This window comes from Cucumis melo, chromosome 1 (genome assembly GCF_025177605.1).
Source record: "Cucumis melo cultivar AY chromosome 1, USDA_Cmelo_AY_1.0, whole genome shotgun sequence".
In the NCBI taxonomy this organism is placed as follows: domain Eukaryota; kingdom Viridiplantae; phylum Streptophyta; class Magnoliopsida; order Cucurbitales; family Cucurbitaceae; genus Cucumis; species Cucumis melo.
The window spans coordinates 25,963,820-25,988,069 of NC_066857.1; the positions used below are offsets into that span (position 1 = coordinate 25,963,820).

The following is a 24,250-nucleotide window of genomic DNA, read 5'->3' on the forward strand; positions in this document are numbered from 1 at the left end:
AAAAAATGAACAACATGAGATCATTGGGGTGTTACAAGACCTATCTTAAGAAAAGGGTTAAACAAAGGATGATTTACGTTGAAAATTTGCGGACGAATTTCTATTGGTCTCTCTCTTTTGTTTGGAGCTAATTTATCTCTTTATCTGTTATTGTTTTCCTTCTCTCTCTCCGCATCAAATCTCCCTCATCCTCCTCATCACTATCTCTTTCTTTATATATTTTAACACAAAAATAACTTGAGGGAAAACTTTAATTTTCTTTTGTTTCTCTTTGACAAAAAAAAAAAAAAAAACTTCACAAATTCCTTGTACATTGGACCCTCTGCAAACACCTAGGTAATTCAAAAGTACATCTTCATCCTAAAATATATTGTGTATTTGTTCAATTTTTTTTAGTTCAGTATAGGATGCAAGATTCCAGTCTCAAAGTTTTTTTTCCTACACATTTTGGCTTTTATGCCTGCATATTTGAAATTATTTATGACTTAGTATAAAATTTTAGCATATGAATTGTATTGCCATTCATACTTGAATTTCTTCATTTTTCTATATCTATTTGGTCTGGGGGCCTAATTGGGACAAAAATCTTATCCTAATATCCCAACAAGATATAATATTGTCAACTTTCGACATACATAGTCATAGGTTTGCTTTTGATTTTATCCAAAATATCTCGTATCAATGGAGATAATTATCTTCACTTATATTACCTATTGTCACTTCCTTCCCTACCTTCATGAAATGTGTGGGCTTTGAATTATATGATAGTATTAACGCCAAAAAAAAATTGGCTTTGAAAAAGAAATAACAAACTTTGATGACAAAAACTCAGAAATATTCAAAAGATATGAGCATGCAGGTAATTGGGATAAAACATGTGAAAGTTTAAACATGAATGCAAATTTGTTAGATTTTGAGGCTAAAATAAACTTTAAACCAGGTGAAAACTAATGACAAATGCACATGCAAACACCTTAGTATGAGATGATTGCAAGATTCAAAGTCTCAGCACATGTAACAAATTTTTAAAAAATTGTAAACAATCTTTTGCTATATTAGTTATTATTTTAAAACGTTGTTATACACTTAATTATTATTTTTCTTCTTTTTTTTTTTTTTTTTTTTTTTTTTTTGTGGCTACTGGAAAATTAAAGGTAATTACGCTCACAAAAAACTCAACCATATTGGAGATTAGGAAAATCAATCAAAAGGATCTGAATTTATTGTTGAAAATAATTAGTAATTAGATATAACACAGAAAAATGGAGCAACACAAAAGGCATTTGAATTCAAAATTAGAAATAGTGATAAGATCTTTGAAAACCAACCATTAATTTTGTAAAATAACATGCACAAAAAATAGCTCTCCATGCAGAGATAATCCATCAACGTACAATGGGTGCTATCTCTTTCAAGGACCAACTTTTGGTCTTCTTGGTTGTCTCGACCTTGGCCTTGGCTCACTCGAAACCATTGAGCTCATGGGAGATCCACATCAAGAATGGATTGAGCAATGGGCAAGCGTTGTTCGTGCAATGCAAGTCGAAAGACTCTGATTTGGGCAAGCAAACCCTTAGCACCGGAGCCGAGTTCAAGTGGAACTTCAAAGTGAACATTTGGGATACGACATTGTTTTGGTGTTACTTACGCAAGCCAAACGGACATGAATTAAAGTTCGACGCTTTCTGGGTTGAGAAGAAGACCGAATGGTTGCGTGTCAAATGTGATGGTAATATTTGCAATTGGACCGTCGAAGACAATGGGATTTACCTCAAAGATAATAGTACAAATGAGGATGAGTTTATTCATTATTGGAAATTTCCAGCAACCAAGTAGAATGAATATATGATGTTCATTTCTTATGTGCTGAAAGTATTGCTTTATAAAATAAATTTTGATATGTTCTAATATTTTAACCTCTTGCCTTTTGTTTTATTTATTTGCATTTGATTTATGTTAGTATATAAAACATTAGGTTAAATTTCTAGACACAATTGCTTAAGAGTTTATTAATTATATGATTAACCAATTAGATATCAGTCTAGCCTATGAGAAATGTCAACTAATTAGTTGTAATGTTTTGATGTACCAACGGATGTCAGTGTATCTTTGTTAAAATGGACCAATATAACTAGATAGCCCAATAATCGACTAAAACTAATTTATGATTGATCAAAGGGGCATTCCGAGGTTAATTAGCAATGAAATTCATTCATTCAACCATTGCTACTTGAGGCAATTTGAGGTAGTAGAAAATAAACAAAAGTTGATGCATATCACAAATCTTTGGATCCCAAGGGAAAGCATACGAGTATTTATTGGAGCCGTCGGAGTCCTCACAAGACGTTAAGTTATTTTTCCATACCCATTTTAATTTGCTCCCGTTTTTGTACTTATGAATTTCTGTTAATGAAATATTCTTGACCATCGAGTTCCAAATCCACTATTAATACTAAATGGAAAACATGGATGCCAGACTAGCTCGTTTCTCTGGTTGTCTGTTTTATATCCCTAGTCATTAAAGAGTCAATTCGACTTCGAATTCGTCTTTATAGCCTTGCTTTCATGGTTAATGATTTCCTGCCAAGCCTTCTTATTCTCTTGTTTATGAATGATCATAGAAATATTGTTGCGAAGCCAAGAGACTGGACCATTCATTCTTTAACCATTCATATTCAACCTCTTGAATGGGTTTGTCTCTTTTCTCTAAACACCTAACGGAAATTAACCAAGTCGTAAAACAATGAACAAAACACAAAACATCGACAATTTTAACGTAGAAAAACCTCATCAAATTGAGAAGTAAAAAATTACGTAGACGTAGTCAAAATTATTTCCACTATTAGTAATAATAGCTACACAAATAAATCGATCCTATCAAGATAAATATTTAAGAAACGTGATAACATTACATAAAAGAAAAAAAGAATCACTTAATTAGAATTGGAACTCACGAATCAAGTACGTTGTTTTGGGTAAATCTCTTTTTCTTTGCATTCCTCCACACATGCATATGCTATACCAAAAATGATCTTCACCTCTCTATTTAGAAGCAACTGCAGAGTATTGTGGGGTAAAGAATCCATATCAGATATCGATACTCTCAAATACTTTCTAGATATGTATCTCACATGCAATCTGGCTATACATCAATTTTTACGCTAACCTTTTTTGTTTTAAGAAAAAAGATAAACAACTCATCTAATATGTATTTCTCGATCCAAAACTAGGCATCCTATTCAATCCTTCTTCATCCTCCCCGATCAATTTGAGTCCCTTTTCTATTACATTGTATCGACTAGTATACTTCGAGCATTCTTTTCTCTCACTCTGTTATTTGCCATCAAACCATATATTGTAAATTCATTGAATCACTAACAAAAACCGCTACTAATATGTTTATTTTTTAAAAATTTAATTTTAACTTTATTTGTATGAGAACATATCAACTTTGAAGAATAAAACAAAAGGCTAAATCATCTAACTTTCTTGGGCTATGCAAAAAATTAAGGGTAAAAAAAAAAAAGGAAGAACACAATATTCGGACTTATATATCAAAATGGTGAGGCAGCTCTTTAAATACAAATTTGCAAGTCCTTATCTAGAAAAGAACATAAGAGAAATTAACAATAAGACATCAACACAATTACTTGGTCCATTACATAAAATAATTAAGGAATAAAAAGGAAGAACATTAGGATGCTAAAAAATAAACATGTTTTAAATAAATAAATTATATGCGAATTGATTTATGAGTGTTAAAGAAAAAATTAAAGGATGTGAGAATTAAAATGTTAGAGTTAATTTAGTAAGATTTTCGCATCAATTAAGTGTAAGATTTAAATTGTTGTGTTTAATTGTGGTATGGGTTATGTTTATGACATTTTTATAAATAGGATTGAAATGTTGTAATCTAAATCATCCAAATGTGAAGTAGAATACACACAGAATGAGTTAAAGTCTTCCAATAAGTTTGTTCTTATTTCTTCTCAAATATTCTATTTGGTGATTATTTATTTGGGGTGTTCATCATATGCTTTCAACAAAGTGGTATCAGAGCTTGAGTTTGGAGTCTAAAAAATTCTTTTTGCAAATGGCAAACAACAATTTAGTTCCCTTCCAAGTACCTCGACTTACGAAAAAAAATTATAGCAGTTTCTGTATTCGAATGAAAGCTCTACTTGGTTCACAAGATGCGTAGAACATTGTTAATAATGGTTATGAAAAACTAGAAAATGATACAACTTTGAGTCAAGGTCAACGAGAAGCTTTACAAAATACAAGGAAAAAGATCAAAAGGCTCTGACCATCATTCATCAAGGCATTGATGATTCCAATTTTGAGAAAATTTTTGGAGCAACTATTGGACATCAAGCATGACAAATTTTGGAGAATGCATATAAAGGAGTAGATCGAGTCAAGAAGGTCCATCTTAAAAAATTGAGAGGTTATTATGAAGAAATCTGAATTAGTTTCATATTATACTTCAAGATTACTAGCAGGAGTAAATGAAATGAAAAGATATGGTGAGAGAATAAGTGTTGAGCAAGTAGTGGAAAAGATACTTCGCTCATTGGATGAAAAATTAGATTTCATCGTTGTAGCTATTGAAGAATCAAAGAATTTGAGTATAATGTCCATTATATTGATCAACTTATAGGATCTTTACAAGCTCATGAAGAGAAGGAAGAAGAAGATGTAACGACCCAACTTTCCGGACTAAGCTGAGGTTACTACTAAATACCAAAACTCGACCACACAACATAGAATTTATAACGGACCGGTTACGATTTCTTAAAACGTTACAAATATTACAAAAAAACAGTTTCGGGCCCTATTTTAAATCACAGTCACAAAAGTTTCAAAAAAAAAAAAAACTCAAGTCATCAGTTCAAAATCACAAACCAAATATTCTGACAAAATACATAGCGGAAGCAATAAGAAAACCAGACGCGTCCATATGGCCTTCACGCATCCTTCCTGCCCCTCGTCGGTCTGCCCCTCGCTGTGCCCTTACCTGAAAAGTTTAAGAAAAGAAAAGGGTGAGTATAAACATACCCAGTAAGGGACCCACTACTGGGCCCGTTAGGGAACAACAGTTAACTTCCTATTCAGGGGTACCCTACATAACAGTCTAGTGGTTCCGTAGAACGCACATATCAGTCTAGTGCTCCCGAAGGATGCACATATCAGTCTAGTGCTCCCGAAGGATGCACACATCAGTCTAGTGCTCCCGAAGGATGCACACATCAGTCTAGTGCTCCCGAAGGATGCACATATCAGTAAGGCACACTACCCCATAGATGAAGCTAACCGTTACCCCTCAGTCCATACTAAACCGTCTACAACAGTCATACCCCATCAACACTCATATTACAATTTCGCCATAGGCTTTGCCAGTCAGATAGTATAGGTTTAAACAACTACACCCTCAGTTACCATACGCGTTTCCAATTCGCACACCATTATGGTAACCCCTAGACCCAATCAACTAATCAATCGAAATCGGATTCACTGTCCTTTCCCGTCCAAACTCCATGATCAATGTCCAGACCAATGACTACCACGTACCTAACCGTAACTTCAAGGTCCATCGACATACAATTCCAATCTACCATGTAGCCCATTAACATAACCACACTATACCGAGCACCCAGCATCGGGGTCTACTAGTAAGTAACTCCTTATACCCGATAGCGCACAAGTTACAACTAGCGGTCGCGTTACTCTTACATCAGACAAGAATATAATAACAATGCTTAAAAGTCAAACACACTTATATTTATTCGGTACAGTTACTAACGTGTAATCCCCTGTGGACTACTACATTTCCAGCCTCGCTCCGAGGTCCAGTAGTAGGAAAACCCTTACCTGATACTCGGTTATGCCCCTCGATCGAGTCCACGCTCAACGGATCCACCTAAACGAAAACACGAAGGTTTTAATCGATGACACTAGTAGAAGTCATTTTAAATGGTCCTAAGCGACATCCGTTGACTTACCCGAGGGAAGGAAAGCTATCTCCAAACAAGCCTGCCGCGGAACCCGAGAACTTGAACGTCAACTCCTTAATACCTTCAAGGGATGAAAGGTAGGACCAAATCTTATTCCAATATTCAAACTCGAATCGGATGTAGCAACATTAGGGAATTCGTCAAAAACAATCATTACCGAAAACTCACCGTGACCCGAAGTGGAGGGAGGAAAATATGGCTTAGGTGGCTCGGTGAACAGGGAGCTCGGCTTGGCTTGGAGGTGAACGGCTCGGCTCGGCTCGGCTCGCGGCTTGGGTTGGCCGGCTCGTGGCTCGGCTCGGCTTGGATCGCTGCTCGGCTCGGCTTGGTCCTCGGCTCGGCTCGGCTCGACTTGGCTCGCGGCTCGGCTCGCGGCTTGACTCGGCTCGTGGCTTGACTCGGCTCATGGCTCGGTTCGGCTTGGGGCTCGGCTCGAACAAGGATGGCGGCTCGGCTAGCTCGGCTCCACACAGCCGGCTTGGAGCCGATTTAATTTCCACACCACCCGATGGCGGAACACACGGCGGCGATGGCAGAAATGGCTTGCCCGGTTACTTACGTCGATGCTAGTAATACGACGGCCGACGCTGTACCACCGAGGCAGAGACGGCCGATGGCTGGCCGTGCACGCGGAACCGAGAAGAAGAACGGTTGGGGACGGCTGTCGCTGGGTGCTTCCCGTCGATGATGTGCGGATGCAGAAATGGGGCGGAAGACGAAAACGTGCGGATGGCGGCAGTGTTTGTCGGGTGAAGAAGCTGAAGAGAAGAAGAAGAAGAAGAAGAAGAAGAAGAAGAACGGGCGGCTGTCGGGCGAGGAATGGAGAAGAAGAAGAAGAAGAAAAATTCACGGGCGGGGGGGAAGACGGCGCGCGCGGTAAGTTAGGGTTTTTTTTTATAAAATATATATATATATATATATTAAGTTAAATAATAATAATAATAATATTTAATAATAATAATAATAATAATAATAATAATATTAATTAATAATAATGTAATAATAATGTTAAATAATAATAATAATAATAATATTATTAAATAATAGTAATAATAACAATAATAAATTATAGTAATAATAATAATAAAAGATAATATTAATATTAAATTATATATAAAGATTATAATAAATATTAATAATAATAATAATATAATTACTATTATATTATTATTATATAAATTTACAAATATTAATTTCAGAATTTCAGAAATTAATCCAAAAATTTAAAATTCCCGAAAAATTATATAAAACGGTAAAAGTTTACCTCGAAAATTCGGGGCGTTACAGAAGAACAAGCAGACAATCGACTGGACAACTTTTTCAATTAAGTTGCAATTAAAAGGCAAGGAAGACAACCTAGAAAAAGGCAATCGAGTTGAGGACATGGTGGCAATCATGGACATGGTGATTTTAGAGGTCGAGGTCAAGGAAACTACGGTCGAAGAAAATTTGATGAGAGTAATTCAAACTCAAATTCATCAATAGGTCATCGAAGACAACCTTAATCGAGGTCAAATGGAGAAAGATCAAATAACAACGGAGGTATGAAAAAAGATCGGTTGAATGTTATAATTGTCATGAATTCGGCCATTATTCCTGGTAATGCAGAAACGGAGTTGAAGAAAATGTAAATTATGTTGAGAAAAATGAATAAAGTGGTGATTCATCATTGCTTCTTGCATGCAAAGGTATGGAAACATGTGAAAATAATGTATGGTATCTTGATAGTGGTGCAAGCAATCACATGAGTGGAAGTAAATCGATGTTCATGGAGCTTGATGAATTTGTTGGTGGCGATATCATATTTGGTGATGTCACAAAAATCTCAGTTAAATAGAAAGGTAAAATTTTGATCAATTTGAAGAATGGAAAGCATGAGTTATCTCTAATGTTTATTATGTCCTAATATGAAGAACAAAATTTTGAGTTTCGGACAACTCTTAGAGAAAGACTATGATATTTTGATGAAGGATTATAGTTTTTTTTATAAGAGAAATCATGACAATATGGTTGCTAAAGTGCAAATGATAAAAAATAGAATGTTTTTTATTAAACATTAAAACTGATATTGCTAAATTTTAAAATCATGTTTGAATGATCCAAATTGGATCTGGCATTTGAGATTTGGGCATTTGAACTTTGATGGCTTGAGACTATTAGCCAGGAAGGACATGGTGAAACGGTTGTCATATGTCAAATATTCAGATCAATTTTGTGATGGTTGTTTTTACGGTAAACAATCAAGGAAGAGTTTTTCATAAGAATTATCTTCGAGAGCAAGGAGACCACTAAAGTTAGTTCACATTAATCTTTGTGGACCAATCAAACCAAGTTCTTTTGGTAAGAATAATTGTAAACTCTAGATCTTAGAAAATTTAAGTCTTATGAAGAGCTTCATAGAATAAAAGTTGATTGAGGTTAAGGTTGAAAAGTAACTTAAAGTGTCAAGGGTTAAAGTGCTAATTATTTAGAGGTTATTTTGATGGTGCGTTGGATGACCAAGGGAAGGAAAATAACCTCTAAAAATGTTAATAGGCATTTTGGACATTTCTACGTAGCTAAGGCTTGATGGTTGTGCTTTAGACGAGAAGTAAACCTCTAAATGAGTGTCATAGGTAGCTAAGATTTATGTGCTTATCTAGGCAAGGAAGGCTTGTCACTTAGAGGTTATTTAAGGTGTTGATGGGCTAGGCGAGAAGGCAAGACAACATAGTCTTGGTTGAGAAGGATGGTAGGCAAGAAAAGCTTAGAGGTTAGCAAGGGTTAGGCACAAGGCGTTTTGGCATGTTGTTGAGCATTGGGCATCATTTTGGTTAGTCGACATGATGAAGAGGTGGAGTCGGTGAGGTGCTTTATAGGTGTCCTTGAATGCTTAATTTAGATTTCGACAAGTAGGTGACGTCAATAAAGGTTCATGCAAGGTCTAGTATAAATAGGTCACTTCAGATGGACATTACCCCCACAACACTTGTGCGATTTTGCTAAAAGTACTCTCAAAAGATAAAACATTGAGTCTAGTGTCAGTATGTATCCGAGACGACAAGGAGCGACCAACGTCCTTTTGTAGAGAAATAGGTTTCGTAAATTTTGTTTTTTTGCAGAGATTCTCTAAACAATTTTTTTTCTCTCATATGGATTCTCTCGAAGCCATTTTTTTTTCTCTTGTAGAGATTCTCTGTAAGCCAATTTTTTTCTCCCCTTTTTCAAACCACCAAAGGTCCCTATTTATAGATCCTAGGGTGTATCACAAATTAGGAAAATTTAATAAGTATAAAATCAAATTAGATATTATGTAATTTTATTAATTTTATTTTTTCTAAAATAGTAAAAATGTGATATTGGAAGATTTTGTCCAAAATAAATTTATTTATTTTTTCCTAAAATGATAAAGGTAAATCAAAATATGATATTAAAAGATTTTGTATAAAATAAATTATTTTACTTTTTCCTAAAATGATAAATCAAATATGATATATTAAAAGATCTTGGATAAAATAAATTATATTGTTTTTTTCCTAAAAATGATAAAAATAAATCAAATGTAATAAATTGATTTTTTTAAAAAAATATATATTTTCATTAATGGTTTTTATTTTCCCTTTTAATAGAAGATTTTAAAAAAATAGTAATAATAATAAAAATTATCATAAGATTTTATATTATTACAAAAAAATTTAACCTTTTTTCTTTTTTTAATAAATAAATACAAATCTTAGCCATTATTACAATTATTATATTTTAAAGAATAAGAAAAAAATTTGTAGGATAAAATTAGGTGGCTACAACATGCTCCTCTTCGTGCATCCTTATAGAATTAGAAGGTGGACGAAGGTGTAGCCACTAACTCGTCAAGTTAAGATATTTTAGATAAATTACTGGCATTAGGGGCCATAGATAAAACAAGAGTCTCATGACAAAATAATAAATAAATTGGAGGCCAGGACAAAACAAACGACATCAAAGCAATATGGTGCCAAGGGCCAGGAATAACACAAGCGCCTCATGATAAAAGAATAAAAAAGCTGGAGGCCAGGGATAAAAAAGTGTCATCTCAACAACATGGTATCAAGGCCCAGAGATAAAACAAGTGCATCATGACAAAATAATAAAAAAGCTGAAGGCCAGGGATAAAACAAGCATTATCGCAACAACATGGTGTCAAGGGCCAAGGAAAAATAATCGCCTCATGACAAAAGAATAAATAAGCTAGAAGCCCGGGATAAAACAAGCACTTTATGACAAAAGAATAAATAAGCTGGAGGCCAGGGATAAAACAAGCACCGTTGCAACAACATGGTGCCAAGGGCTAAGGATAAAACAAACGCTTCATGACAAAAGAATGAATAATAAGGCTGGAGGCCATATATTAAATTATCATATAAAGAACGTATACCAGACCACCTATGGGAATGCACACAATGTGAAAGACTATGTATGCATGAACATGTTAATTAAGTATAAAAAATTGAATCATTGTTTACTTTTCTCAAGAAAAAACCAAAACATGCGTAATAGCCCAATAACGTTTATGAGTACTGAACCTCAAATACAAGTTCAAATCCTTAAAATATTAGTGACTTGACAAGAAAATGCTACAACCAAAAGCTAATCATTGCTCTCTGCATAGTATTTCTTCACATAGTCCGTGCTTAATAGGTTAGGCAAGTCATCTCCGTCCATATTTATCAAAATTAAAGCTCCTCCTGAGAAAGCTCTTTTTACTACATATGGTCTCTCGTAATTGGAAATCCATTTTCCTCTGTGATCCTTTTGAAAAAGTAGGATCCTTTTTAACACTAGATCTCCTTCTTGAAAATGACGGTGTCGATCTTTTTTGTCATACGCTCATGCTATTTTCTTTGGTACAACTGTTCTCTACATAGCAGTCAATCTCTTTTCTTCTATGAAATTTAAATGCTCATACCTTACTTGATCTCACTTTGATTCATCTAGTTCTATTTTTTGGATTACCTTAAGAGATGGCAGTTCAACTTCAATAGGTAAAACTGTTTCGAAACCATACACCAGTGAAAAAGTAGTTGCCTCTGTTGATGTGCGAACTGATATTCTATATCCATGTAATGCAAAAGGTAGCATTTCATGCCAATCTCTATAAGTGGCAGAATTTTTTTTTTAGAATCTTTTTGATATTTTTGTTTGTTTCTTCCACTGCCCCATTCATCTTAGGGTGATATGGAGTGGAATTAGAGTGCTTAACCTGGTACTGACTGCATAACTCTTACATTAATTTATTATTCAGGTTTTTTCCATTGTCTGTGATGATACGCTTAGGCAAACCATACCGACATATAATATCATTCCATATGAACTTAACAATGGCTTGCTTGGTGACACTTTTGGATGAAGCACCCTTTACTCATTTCGTGAAATAGTTCATGACTACCAAAATGAGTCGATGGTCATTTTATGCTTTTAGCTCAATTTGCATGGCTTTGGTCGTATAGGCTTACATTTTGGTTTAAGTGGTAATCGATGTGTTTGTTGGAATTTGTGTCCTAAAACTTGTACTTTGTTATTTGATTCAATAAAATTTATTATTGAATACTATAATCTTAAAACCAATAAAAAAAAGGTCCCGAGGCTATTTTATTGAGTTTGTCAAATACACTTGAACTTTATGTATAGACATAAATATGGATTAAGTTCAGGTTAATAGCCCAAATAATCTATAGTGTATGAATAAGGTTGGACGCCTTATTCTAGATAAACACTATGGATGCGGCCCGTTCCGTAGTAAGTACAAACAATGTAATCCTGAATCGTTTATGTAAAGACATGGGAGTGATGACATCCTATGTAAATGGTTTGCATAAGACTGGAACCACGAAATAGTCACTTTTAGTTATAACACCATAAACTGTAAACTGACTATTTCATTTATGATGACCTAGGTAACTTGATCTTAATCCTGAGCTAACTATGAACTTTTGTTCATTCGGTAGTATCCTTAGATCTGCATAGGTAAGGGCAACTCAACATCGCTGGCCCAATAAGCCTCTCATTTCAGGGGTAAGACTGAATGGATAGTTAGGGACATATGGTACAAGATGGAATTCACTCCTACCCACTTCTGAGATAGTAGATAGGTTGTTCCCTTAAGGACTGAATCCAAATCTTGAACAAGGGGCCTTACCTTCTTATTGGCCCGAGAAGGATTCAGGTTTATAGGTTGGACCTTGAACCAATTGTTCAATAGTGGATCAATGGGTCTTAAGGAACAAGATGTACTCTCAGGGGTAAACTCGCTATTTTGACCTAGCTAAGATTACAAACAACCTGTGAAGGATCGACTTATTTATCATGGTTATATCAGATGGACAAAAATATATCTATAGTGAGGGGAGTGCAACTAAGAGTCTTTAGTGGAATGACTCTTTAGTTAACGAATGTTGATTAATTATGGTCTAAAAGAGTTTAGCCAGTTAATCTGGGATCGTTGGAGCCCATGATCTATAGGTCCATTAGGTTCCCCTACTAGCTCATATGGATTCAACTAAGAACAAGTATGTTGAAGTAATTCGAATTGTTCGTATAAAGATAAGACAGAGAAACCGATAAAAGATATAAGTCGGTAGAAATAAACTTTAAGTTTTGTGTTTAAATATGATTTAAATAAATATGAATATAGATTCATATTTAAAAGCTTGAAAAGTTTAGAAAACGGTCAAAAGTCAACATGTTGATTTTGAACTTTGACTGGATTTATATTCAAATATAATTTTAATTTTAGAGAAATGGATACGGATTCATAGTCGGGAGGTTAGAATTAGTCAAGACGGAAAAAATAGTAAAAAGTCAAAAAGTTGACTTTTGACTAAGAAAAGTCAAAGTTTGACTTTGACTTAAGTTGGTCAAATGACCAAAATGCCCCTTTGCCTAATTACTTTATTAATTAACGGTTAATGGAAAATGTGGAAAATTATTATGAATTTGAAGCCACTAATTTCATTAAGAGTTATTGATTTGATTAGGTATTGATTATATATGAAATAATTTACATGCAATTTGCATGTAAATTTCATATAGAAACTTCTCATTACCGAATGAGAAGATGATGATGTTTTTATCTAAAAAAAGGGAACACCTAAACGATACGCTCCCATCTCTCTCTAAATATCTTTTCGCATAACTGAGTTCCACAACTCCGTTCTTAGTCTTGAGTATAGTAGGTCAGCTTGGTGGCTGTCCTTGTTCGTGCTATTCAGGCGAAGAAGCGTTGGATTAAAGAAGAAGTTCAAAACTACAAAGGTAAGAACATCATTTACCTTTTGGCTTTTCGTTTAAGTCCATCGCATAGTAGATGCATGTTAACTTCTAAATCGTTTAGATGCATATAGAGTAAAGCATGATCCTTTTAATTCCGTTGCTGCATGTCTCTAGTGTTTTTTCCATCTTGTGGTATCAGAGCATGCTTAGCTTTCACTCATATGCATATGGTGGGTTCTTACAATTTATGTGATAAGTGGATATGGTTGAACTAAAATAGATTAGTTTTGGTTTTGGCTCTAAATTAAGTCGTTTATTTGCTTCAATCTTTGTAAATAGCCTTTTTGGTGGCTTAATTTAATTTTGCAAAGAGTCTGTAATTTATTGGAGTCATTAGAATTGAGATTAGGCTGTAAATCTTGCATGCGGGAAGAAGATGATGTTGTTTAAGAAGCTCAGAAGGAGATGAGTCAAGTCTATCGTTCACCCTCTCAACGATCGCATAAGATATGCATATCGCTTGGGCCAATGAACATCGTGCTTACCATCTAAACGATCGCGTAAGGTACGCATATCGTTTGAAGAAGACTCTATTACCTACCAGCTAAACGATCGCGTAAGGTACACATATCGTTTGCATAAGAAACGATCGTATACTAGCTAGGCGATCGCGTAAGGTATGTGTTGTGCTAGCGCTAAACGATCGTTTACCTCTGAAGTGATCGTATATCCGCTAAGCGATCACGTAAGGTACGCGTAAGGCTAAGCGCCTAAACGATCGTTTATATGCTAAGCGATTGCGTATGGTACATGTGTCACTGGGTCCTATAAACGATCGCATATGATCTGCTAAGCGATCGCGTATGGTTTGCTCAACGATCGCATGTGGTATGCGAATCGCCTATGCCCGTGAATATCGTCTGCCTGCTGAATGATCGTGCAAAAGTTTTAAACGATTATTGTACTCCATCAAATTATTATTGCAATAATTTAGTTTTAACTTAATTTAGAGAGCCAAAATCAATCTATTTTTGGGTGTTTTAATTAATCTTGCATGTAATGTATGATTTAATTATTACTAAAATTGTATGTGCATATTGTATGACAAATAGTTTTAAAATCCCACCATAGGTTAACATGTACACGCATGTTGAGAAAATTAATATGGAAATTAATTAATATGATTAATTAATGGTTAAATTAATTTGATTAATTTAAAAGATAATTGAATTAATTTTATTAAATATGATTTAACAAAATTATTCAATTATTGCAAAACCATATTAATTTGTTTGTTCTAGATGAATGATTATAGGTCGGTCTAAGGTTTTATAATTGTTATAAAATGAAATTAGACATCAAAATCTATAATAAAGATAAAATGCATGCTCACCTAAGTTAATACCATATCTTCCAAAATTAGATTTAGGTCGATATCTTGTAAAACTAAGTTACAAGAGGCTCATCTGATTCGATCTTGTCAAAAAGTCAGATAAAATGACTAAGGATTGGAGATTTTTAAGTTGACGGTTTACAGAACACCTCCTACCTGGAGATCGTAATCGGTTCTTGAGCCTAGTTAACCTAGTTTTATGAGCATGCGTGAGAGATGTAAGGTCATAAAATTGATTTATCACCTAGACATCGTAGGTTAAAAATCTAGTATAAATATTATATTTGGATGGTTTACCTAGATTTAGGATTTGTTTAAGTTAGCCTAAATTAAATCCTAAATATTTTTACCCAAAAACATTTTAGAACACTTCAGCTAGAGAAAAGTATCGTACTTTTAGCTCTAGCGTCCCTAAGAGTTCTCATCGTGAGGTTCATGCAGGGCTTTGGGCCGTGCATAGGAGCGGACTCTCTTCGGAGAGTGTTTGCATGAGCTATGAACAAGATGAATGGGGAAAATAGTTCATAGTAAGTGGGTGAGGGATATATGACAATACATCCCACGGTCTCTTTCATTGGGTCGCACCGTGAGGTTCCTATAATGCGCCTGCTTGTCTGCCCTGGAGTGACGTTTCCTTCGGAGGGCTGTATTATAGGATTTGGTACACTGTGAACTCCATATATGGATAGGGTCTCTTAGATTAGTTTTCATATTGTCTTTCCACCTTCGGGGGCATAATGATTCTCATCTCTGAGGATCGAAAATGGAGGGTCACACTTACAAGAATTACTAAAATAGTTAGTATATTCTTGACCAAAGTAAACGGTAACTAAATGCTATGTAAATATGAGATATTTGTGAGTTAGCATTTGGTCAAGATTGTCTTGATTCAAAAGACGAGTAATCGACTATCACTAGGTAGAGGTTATTTTGAACTTTTGAATTATCGTTGCAAAACATAATAAAAGGATATATTATTTAAAGTTTAGCTAAAATGATTGGTTTATTCAAATTATAGTTTCTAAACAAAGTATGTTTGTTTTTCAGCATGAATAGCTCGATAGTTCAATTATTAGCTTCCAAAAAACTTAATGGCGATAACTATACGGCATGGAAATCAAATCTTAACACAATACTAGTAGTTGATGATATAAGATTTGTCTTAACTGAGGAATGTCCTCAAACCCCTGCCTCAAATACAAACTGAGCTAGTCGGGAAACATATGATCGATGGATAAAAGCAAATGAGAAAGTTCGTGTCTACATCCTTGCTAGCATGTTAGATGTTTTAGCAATGAAACATGAATCATTTGCCACGACTAAAGAAATTATGGATTCATTTAAAGGAATGTTTGGGCAACCAGAATGGTCCCTAAGACACGAGGCAATCAAATACATTTACACTAAGCGTATGAAGGAGAGGACCTCTGTCAGAGAACATGTCTTGGACATGATGATGCACTTCAATAGTAGGTCAGCTTGGCGGTTGTCCTTTTTCGTGATATTCAGGCGAAGAAGCGTTGGATTAAAGAAGAAGTTCAAAACTACAAAAGTAAGAACATCGTTTACCTTTTGGCTTTTCGTTTAAGTCCATTGCATAGTAGATGCATGTTAACTTCTAAATCATTTAGATCCATATAGAGTAAAGCATGATCCTTTTAATTTCGCTGCTGCATGTCTCTAGTGTTTTTTCCATCAGTGTTACAATCTCTGCATCCAAACCAGACATATTTTGGTGGGACCATACAAAAATATCTTTGAATTCATGAAGCGGGGTCACTAGATCTGATTAATCCTGCTCGGGAGCTAAAGTGCTAATTCGCACTTCTTTCACTTCTTATGGTGTTCCCAAATTGATAATCTTCAACGTCTCTTGATATGACATAATCTTCTTTTCCTCTTACTTTATCAATTTTCGTAATTCAGGAGATACATCGTATTCATCCTCTTCAATATTCTACTCAAGATTACATATTGAAACCTCGAAATCAACAATGTCATCGATGTCACCTTCAACTTTGAAACCCCAATTATGGATCCTAAATTGTATCAGTAAAAGGGAAAAAAAGGCGAAAAGAGAGAAACAAGAGGAATAGACACAGTATTTGGGATAAAATCAACATTCTTCATTTCTTAGAAAAAAATAAAGGAAGCATATAAGGACTATGATATTAAAATGCAACTTGTAAAAACAAGGTAGGATGCCCTTATTACAAAAAGAAAAAGAAACCTTGTGACCTTAGGCATAGTCAGAGGGTGTATAAAACGCTATTACTTTTGTGATCCCTAAGAGACTTTTAGCGTCTTCTTGATCTCCTAATTGTTCAACTCAAATTCTGGTGGACACTGATAAATCAATGGATGAGACGAAAAACAATTCTCGGAGATAATCGCAATTGAGGTATCATTTGAAGTTTCCTTATTAAATGAAGCATCAATGATCATATCGAACTTGATTTCTTGCATGCTAATTTGTCCTACCAAGAGAATCTTTGCATCCATCAACTTTTGTACCTCATTCTTGAACTCACAACAATCCTCAATGGAATGGTCATCTATCTCAGGGTGGAATAAACACTACTTCCCGTTGGTGCATCCAAACTTCTCCCCGTCATCAACATAACTCAGTCATAATTATCAGTCATCATCATACGTCATCAATACATTATGCATTTTTTAGCAACATTAATGCATAATAGGGAAATCGCATGCAAACTCTTAACTTCATTACGAGGGTCTAATAGGAGAATCTCTTAACTTGAGATTAGCTTAACTAAAAATAGTTCTAACAGCAATAGTCAACCTTCCCAAAAATAAATCCTCAACAGTAAGGAGAAAAATTACTAAGTTCAATAACTTAATAGTTGCTTAAAGATCCAAAAACCATTTAGTTCAACTTACCCAAAATTGAGGTTGAATTTCCAATTCAAGCTTAATTGGAACAATCAAAGCTCTCAGTTTCTCCAATAAACTCTAATCAAGCCTTCATAAAAAATATAATTCAATCTAAAATGATAACTAGGAGAGTAATTTGTCTGCCCCACAGTTGGTGAGGATACACGTGTTGCTACTATTTCAGTCGAGCTCAACTCGTGTACTTCTCCTTCTTTTTTCTTTGGGGTCATCATTCTTTTTGTCTCTGAAGCGGATCAGCGATCCTTCCATTCTTCGCTCCAAATTCAATCCTCTCCCCAATTGTTATGACATCCAAGAAATTAGTTGAAGCACTTCCAACCATTCTATCATAGTATAGGGCCCAAAGAGTGTTTATGAACATGGTCGTCAATCCTTTATCGATCAGAGAGGTTGCACTTGTGAAGCTAACTCTCTCCATCGCTGTGCATATTCCTTAAAAGTTTCAACATTCTTTTTTCCATTCTCTGAAGATCCAGACGATCGGGTGCCATATCAATGTTGTACTTATATTATTTTAAGAAATAATCAGCAAGACCCTTCCACCTATGCACTTGTGAACCATCCAATTGCATGTACCAGCGAGAAGCTGGACAAACTAAGCTGTCTTGGAAGCAATAAATCAACAATTTATCATCATGAGCGTAAGTTGACATTTTGCGACAATATATAACTAGATGACTTTTTGGGCATGTGGTTCCATTGTACTTCTAAAAAATCTAGAGTCTTGAATTTGGGAGGGATCACCACATCTGATATCAAACATAGTTGTGTTGTGTCGATACTCTCGTACATGTCTGCACCTTCAATGGCGCACAGTCTTTCTTTTAGAAATTCCAGTCTTCTTCTACTACCATGCTCTTCTGAAATTTTCTTACCACCTTCCGTAATTGGAGTAAATATAGGATCTCTCACATGGGCTGCCTGTTGGGTGGTTGTGTTAGGATTTTACTCGGGAAAGGATGTAGGATATGTCCTATCCACCATGCGTGGACTAGATGACCTTTGAGGAGTAAAACCCGGAGGGTATGCAGGCATGTCTTCTAATACCTGGTTCAAATCTACTTCCACTTGTGATGAAGTCCTCTCAACACTCTTTCCTCTTCCAGTAGTGAGTAATTCTAGGATCTTTGTAATTGATCTTTCAATACTTCAACGTCTTGACGAACTGCTTGACCTGATCATTGGTTTGCTCATCCATTATTCGAGCCTTTCTTCTTGTCCAATATGGATGATGATGAGGTGAACCTTGAGCTATTTTACAAGTTTTGGCTTTTTATCTTCTAAAAAAAGAGAATAATTATTCAATTAGGATGAGTCTAGATGTAAATGCTAAATGTGAGAAAGAAAATGATCAAATAATACAATGGCTCAAACAAACTTAGTGAAGTTAATGCTAGTATCCTATCTGATACAGGCCCTCAAAATTAACATAACCAAATTGAGTGAGAACTTTTCGTGTGCCTATACGGTAGCAATAACTCCTTGAAGGTCAAACACTACTACATTCTCAGATCTAATCCTACAGGTATAACCCGGGTAGAGGGTTTGTGATAGTGTGTGAGAATAAGACAGAAAAATTAACATTCTAAAACATATGAATTAGCACGATATACAAATCATAATGAGTGAAGCTGAATATAAATCCTAAAGAATAAAATGCCCCCAATTTGATCACAACCGTCCCACGTGATTGTATAACCAAATTGAGTGAAAACTTTTTGTGTGCCTACACGAAAGCATAAGCTCCTCGAAGGTCAACACTACTCCATCCTCGTTTCTAATCCTATAGGGTAGAGCTCGGGCAGGAGGCTTGTGATTGTGTGTGAAACAATAATAAATAACACACTAAAACGAAAAGAAAATAAAACAATAAAATAAATATACAAGATCAAGACAAAAGAAAAGACCAAACTCTCGAGATGGAACCTTAGGTCCCCAGCAGAGTCGCCAAGTTGTCGCCACGTACCCGTGATGACGCGGAGCGGCCGACGTCCTTCAAAAGGGTTTAATTTCAAAAAAGAAAAAAATGGGAGTCGCTACCAATCTTTTTTACGGTGTGATTAAACACCAAAATGAAGTAAATCATTTCAAATAAAAAAAACTGGTCTACCAAAAAATTAGGGAGTCATTTGTGTACGGGGTACGGGGAAAGTGTTAGCACCCCATAACACCCGTTTAGTAAACGATGGCTAAATTTTATGTCTTGAGTAAAATTCATTTTTTTAAAAAAAATTATATCTTATTTTATTGCTCACCACTCCAATATTTGGAGAAATGATCCTATAAAATAAGTGAGATACACCAATTAATTAGACTATATTGAAGAAAAATTCCTCATCTTAAGAGAATAATAAATTATTACAATTTTTCAAATTCTATCATAGGCTAGTCTTCAAATAAGTTTTTTTTAAAACATTGATTAGATTTTTTTTTGGATTAAATCTCGAACTCCCAAAGATATTGATCCCTCACCCAAAGAATCTAAAAATAACGGACTCCCTGAAATTTCTAGATTCCATCATAGGATTTTTTTAGCCAAATCGACATGGGTTATTATAAAAAAAATAGATTAGGAAACTTTATGAAATATATATTTAATTTTGAGTTTAAAAGAAATAATTTTAAAGCAAAAAAAATTCTAAATGGTTTAAAGAGAGAAATTAAAAAAAAAGATTTCAAAATTACATGCAATTATGGTTACAAGTATTTTAAAAATTTCCAAAAAAAAATTAATGAATGTCAAATAGAAACAACACGTCATAAACAAAATCAAATATACTACACAATAAATTAGACAAATAATTTAGGATATCAATGCATGCATATACTAAATATAACGATAGTAATGAAAAATAGGTTAAAAGAAAAAGAAAAGAAAGATACATAGTAATGATAAATAAAATAGGAGAAAAAAGAAGAAAGAAAAAAAACTTAAATAAATATACAAACAAATATATAAATAAAAGAAATTAAATAAATAGGTAAATAAAAGAAAAGAAAATAAAACAGAGGGATGACGTTAAATTTAAAAATAAAAAATTTATAAAATAAAATAATAATAAAGATGATAAAAGTTAAAAAATATTATGAGGGTATAAAAAAACTAAATAAATAAATAAGTAAAAGTTATATTAAAGAGAAAATAAGAACAAAGGCGACAAGTAAAAAGTAAAAAGATTTATAAAATAAATAATAATAAAAATAATAATAAGTTAAAAATAATTATAAATAAATAAAATAAATAAATAAAAAGAAAAAAAAGAAAGAAATAATTAAAAAGAAAAAAATAAATAATAATAATAATTAAAAATAAAATAAAACTGAATAAAAAATAAATAAAATTGAAAAAAAAAAGAAAAAAAGAAAAAAAGAACAGTGGGGTCATCCTAGAAGAAAAAAAGAAAATAATAATAAATATAATGATAATAATAATAATACAAACACTTTTTCTTTATATCTTTTTCTTTCTCTCCATCTTTGAGAGAGGGAAAAAAGAGTTAAAAACTGTATAAAAAAAATAAAACAAGTGTCAGCATATTATGATTATACAGGAAGGAAACAGAATTGGAATGGAGAGAAAATTGCCTCAAACACATAGCAAAAAAATGCAACTACAAAAGTTAGAAAGAAAAAAAGGGTCTATTGATCAATGAATATAGGAACAAAAAGCAATAAGACAAACCTAAATCAGAGAAGCCCCAGGCAAGAAGGTCAATAGCCGAAGTTTTTAAACCAGCTTCCTCAAGCAATGGATATGTGCATCTCCATTCTAAACAGGAGCTGAATAATAAAATGTGATGAACGAGAAAAAGATAAACTAATAACAATAATAACAGAACCAACAAACAGCGTTGTATGAATATTATTTCTAATTAGGAAAAGAAACCTGTCATAACCATGGAGAAGAACCACGGGACGTTCTTTGCTCTGTATTCATTAGTGAAAGAAACCTAAAGGGTATTTTGGTAAATTGGAGGCAAATGCAATTCTCCTACTATACGTTTTTGTCCATCTTGATTGAATGTCCGGTTGGATGTATTGTTAAAAGAGGAAGAAGTTTGGCATCCAATGCAAGTTGGCTTCCTGATTCAACATTTCACCTCCAAAAGAATTACTTCCACAGTTCACCACTCAATCACAGCTTTGATGAGAACTTTTCCAATAATCAATACTATTATCTGTCACAATTTGTCTACTGCATTGAGCCGGGCCTTCCGGTTCTTGAATGCAACATCATATCAGAAAAATTTATCATTTCTAAAGGTAACAAAGACAAGTGATCATGAGGTAAGATCGCATCCTTTTCTTTATTTTTTTTATTTTAATAAAAATATATTTAATTAATTTTTTAATGTTCTTACGTATTATGACAACAAATAACTGTCATGTATTTGGTCGTTCCGAAATCACTATCTTTTCTCACCAAAAAACCGCTTTTTGACATTTGATGACGGTTGTTTATTCCATCCTTTCAATTTGAGATGGAACCAAATGTTATAATAGAGAGTTTTTCTTGTATTTAATATAATAAAAACAACTATATCGAAAAAGATAAAAAATAAAAACAAAGACAATATTGAGCATATAGCACAATTTAATTTAAACCAAATATGGTATAATAGTTGGGTACATATATACTTTATGTAAAGTACATATCAAATATATCTGATAATACACAAATGAAAATCACATTGTAATAATGAAAAAATGGATATACGATTATTTTATTTTATTCATTTGTGTATTTATTTATTTATTTTTGCCAAGGTTGAAAAATTATTGCTAAATTTTTATATAAATACCGTTTCTTTCTCCATATATTACCATTTTGTTTTAAATATAAGTTGGTGTCAATGTGTCCAAAACCAACCAAATATCATTTATACCCTCGTGTTAGACCATGTTGTGACATTTGTAGACAATACAAAGATAAAAGTAAAAGAAATTAAAATGATACGACTATTGTTTTTTCAGAGAATAATAAATATAAAATAATGAGAGAAAAATGATTTGCAAGTAAATAAACTAAAATCTCTAAAAACAGATGTTTGGAATATGGGTTATCTTAGACCAATCTTCTCCAGAGTATTTCCTGCACTTTTCTTCGGATATGTGACAATCATGAATCGTTAAGTATTGTAAATTATGGATTTGCCGAATCTCTTCTTGTAGCAAAACTAGTTTTTCATTTTTGTAAGTGAAATAAGGTTGCAAATTTCTTCCAGTAGCATAGTTAGTTCTTTACAATTAGAAATTTATAATTGTGTGGGTGAGGTAAGATTGCCAATTCCTTCTAGTAACATATAGTGAGCTTTTTATAAGAATAAATCTGTAATTCTATGAGTGAGGTGAGGTTACCAATCCAATCCATTCAGGTAGGTTCTTTAAATTTTCACAATCTTTTAAAGAAAGAAGTAGCAAAAATGTTATGTAATGTTGCCAACACACTCGGGCAAGCACTCCACTTTACTCAAAAAGGAAAGATATTAGATAGTTGAGGATTTCATAATTTTTCAACGGTACACCACTCAATTCATCCTTTATATCCCTAACTTTCAATGATTTCAAATTAGGTGCATGCCAAAACTTCAACATCTATAGTGGGCCACTACCAAAATTCATCCAATGACTACAAAGGTATGGAAATATTATTATAGGAGATTTGGTTGAGGTTGTACTCTTACACCTGCTCACCAACTCAAGCAAGTTCCACATCTCTAATTCCTCGATGGATGGAAAAGTTGTTGATGAAGAAACAAAATCATCAATGTTCACAAAAGAGTACTTGATGTTGGGTAAGTTTCCAAGATAAAGATGCTTGAGAATAGGAAATTGATCGAATCTAGATAAGTGTCGTAATCTTTCACAATTATGAAGACGTATGGTGACAAGAAAACTAAGGAACGTAGAGGATACCCAATCACATAAATTCACTCCACCATATCCAAAAATTCATATTTCTTGAATATTTGAATGTGGTTGTAAGCAATCTAAAACACTTTCGTAGGTATCGATCGCATAGTGCAGCTCACCACCTCGATCTTTCTCCCAATGTAACTCCAACTTTTGAAGACCAGACTTTAGTTGCAAGAACTTACACTTAATTTGTCGATCAACAAACATGCTACGAAATTCCTTACGTACAATAATGGTTAATTTTCCTTTTAATTTGGTAAATCCATCAAACTCCTCTAACTCACACCCTCTTCCCTTCCCAACACAAAACTGTTTATTGTTTGAAGATTAGTCTAACTCACCTAATCCTTTTGACATATATATAAGTGAGAGTCAAACATTCCCGCAGTCAAGATACTTAAGGTCGATCAACCTAGTATCTTCGGACAATTCTTTTAATTTATGAGAATCCTCAAGATAAGTGTTTCCAACTTACACAACTTCAGTAATAGAATCGGGAAGGTATATTAAATAACTACTAAAACAAATATCCAAATGTTTAAGGTTAATCAAGTTTCCTACGTTATTGGGCAAACATTCTGAATCTTCTAAACATTGTACGATAAATGTTTCTAAATTATACAACTTCATAATGGAATCTGGAAGATATGTAATATTAATTGAACCTCCAATTCTCAAATATCTCAAATGTTTCAGCTTATCGATAAACTCTAAAGACTCATTTTCGATTTTATGATTCAAATATAAGACCAATGCTCGAAATCAAAAAATATTGCGAAAGATT

At 33.7% G+C, this 24,250-nt stretch overlaps 1 protein-coding gene and 1 long non-coding RNA gene across 3 annotated transcripts; one reads left to right on the top strand and one right to left on the bottom strand.

Annotated features, from left to right (window-relative positions):
- The first annotated feature begins 188 nt into the window (after window positions 1-188).
- LOC103497573 (S-protein homolog 74-like) lies at window positions 189-1,910 on the top strand. 2 transcript variants are annotated; one of them, XM_051080002.1, is made up of 2 exons: window positions 189-336; window positions 1,364-1,910. In XM_051080002.1, the coding sequence occupies exon 2, from the start codon at window positions 1,396-1,398 to the stop codon at window positions 1,834-1,836; it is 441 nt and encodes a 146-aa protein (XP_050935959.1). In that variant the 5' UTR covers window positions 189-336; window positions 1,364-1,395; the 3' UTR covers window positions 1,837-1,910. The 2 variants fall into 2 exon arrangements, with proteins under 2 accessions (XP_050935959.1, XP_050935960.1); XM_051080003.1 differs by having other exon boundaries at window positions 190-336; window positions 1,376-1,910.
- Window positions 1,911-4,643: 2,733 nt separating this feature from the next.
- Window positions 4,644-21,353, bottom strand: LOC127144276 (uncharacterized). Its single transcript, XR_007815895.1, has 3 exons — window positions 21,233-21,353; window positions 19,477-19,543; window positions 4,644-5,017 (listed from the first exon to the last, which is right to left on the bottom strand). It is a non-coding gene; the product is annotated as an uncharacterized LOC127144276 (long non-coding RNA).
- Window positions 21,354-24,250: the final 2,897 nt, after the last annotated feature.

What these genes read in the sequence shown, in the direction of transcription:
- LOC103497573 (XM_051080002.1), top strand. Translation starts at nt 1,396, where the DNA reads ATGGGTGCTATCTCTTTCAAGGACCAACTTTTGGTCTTCTTGGTTGTC.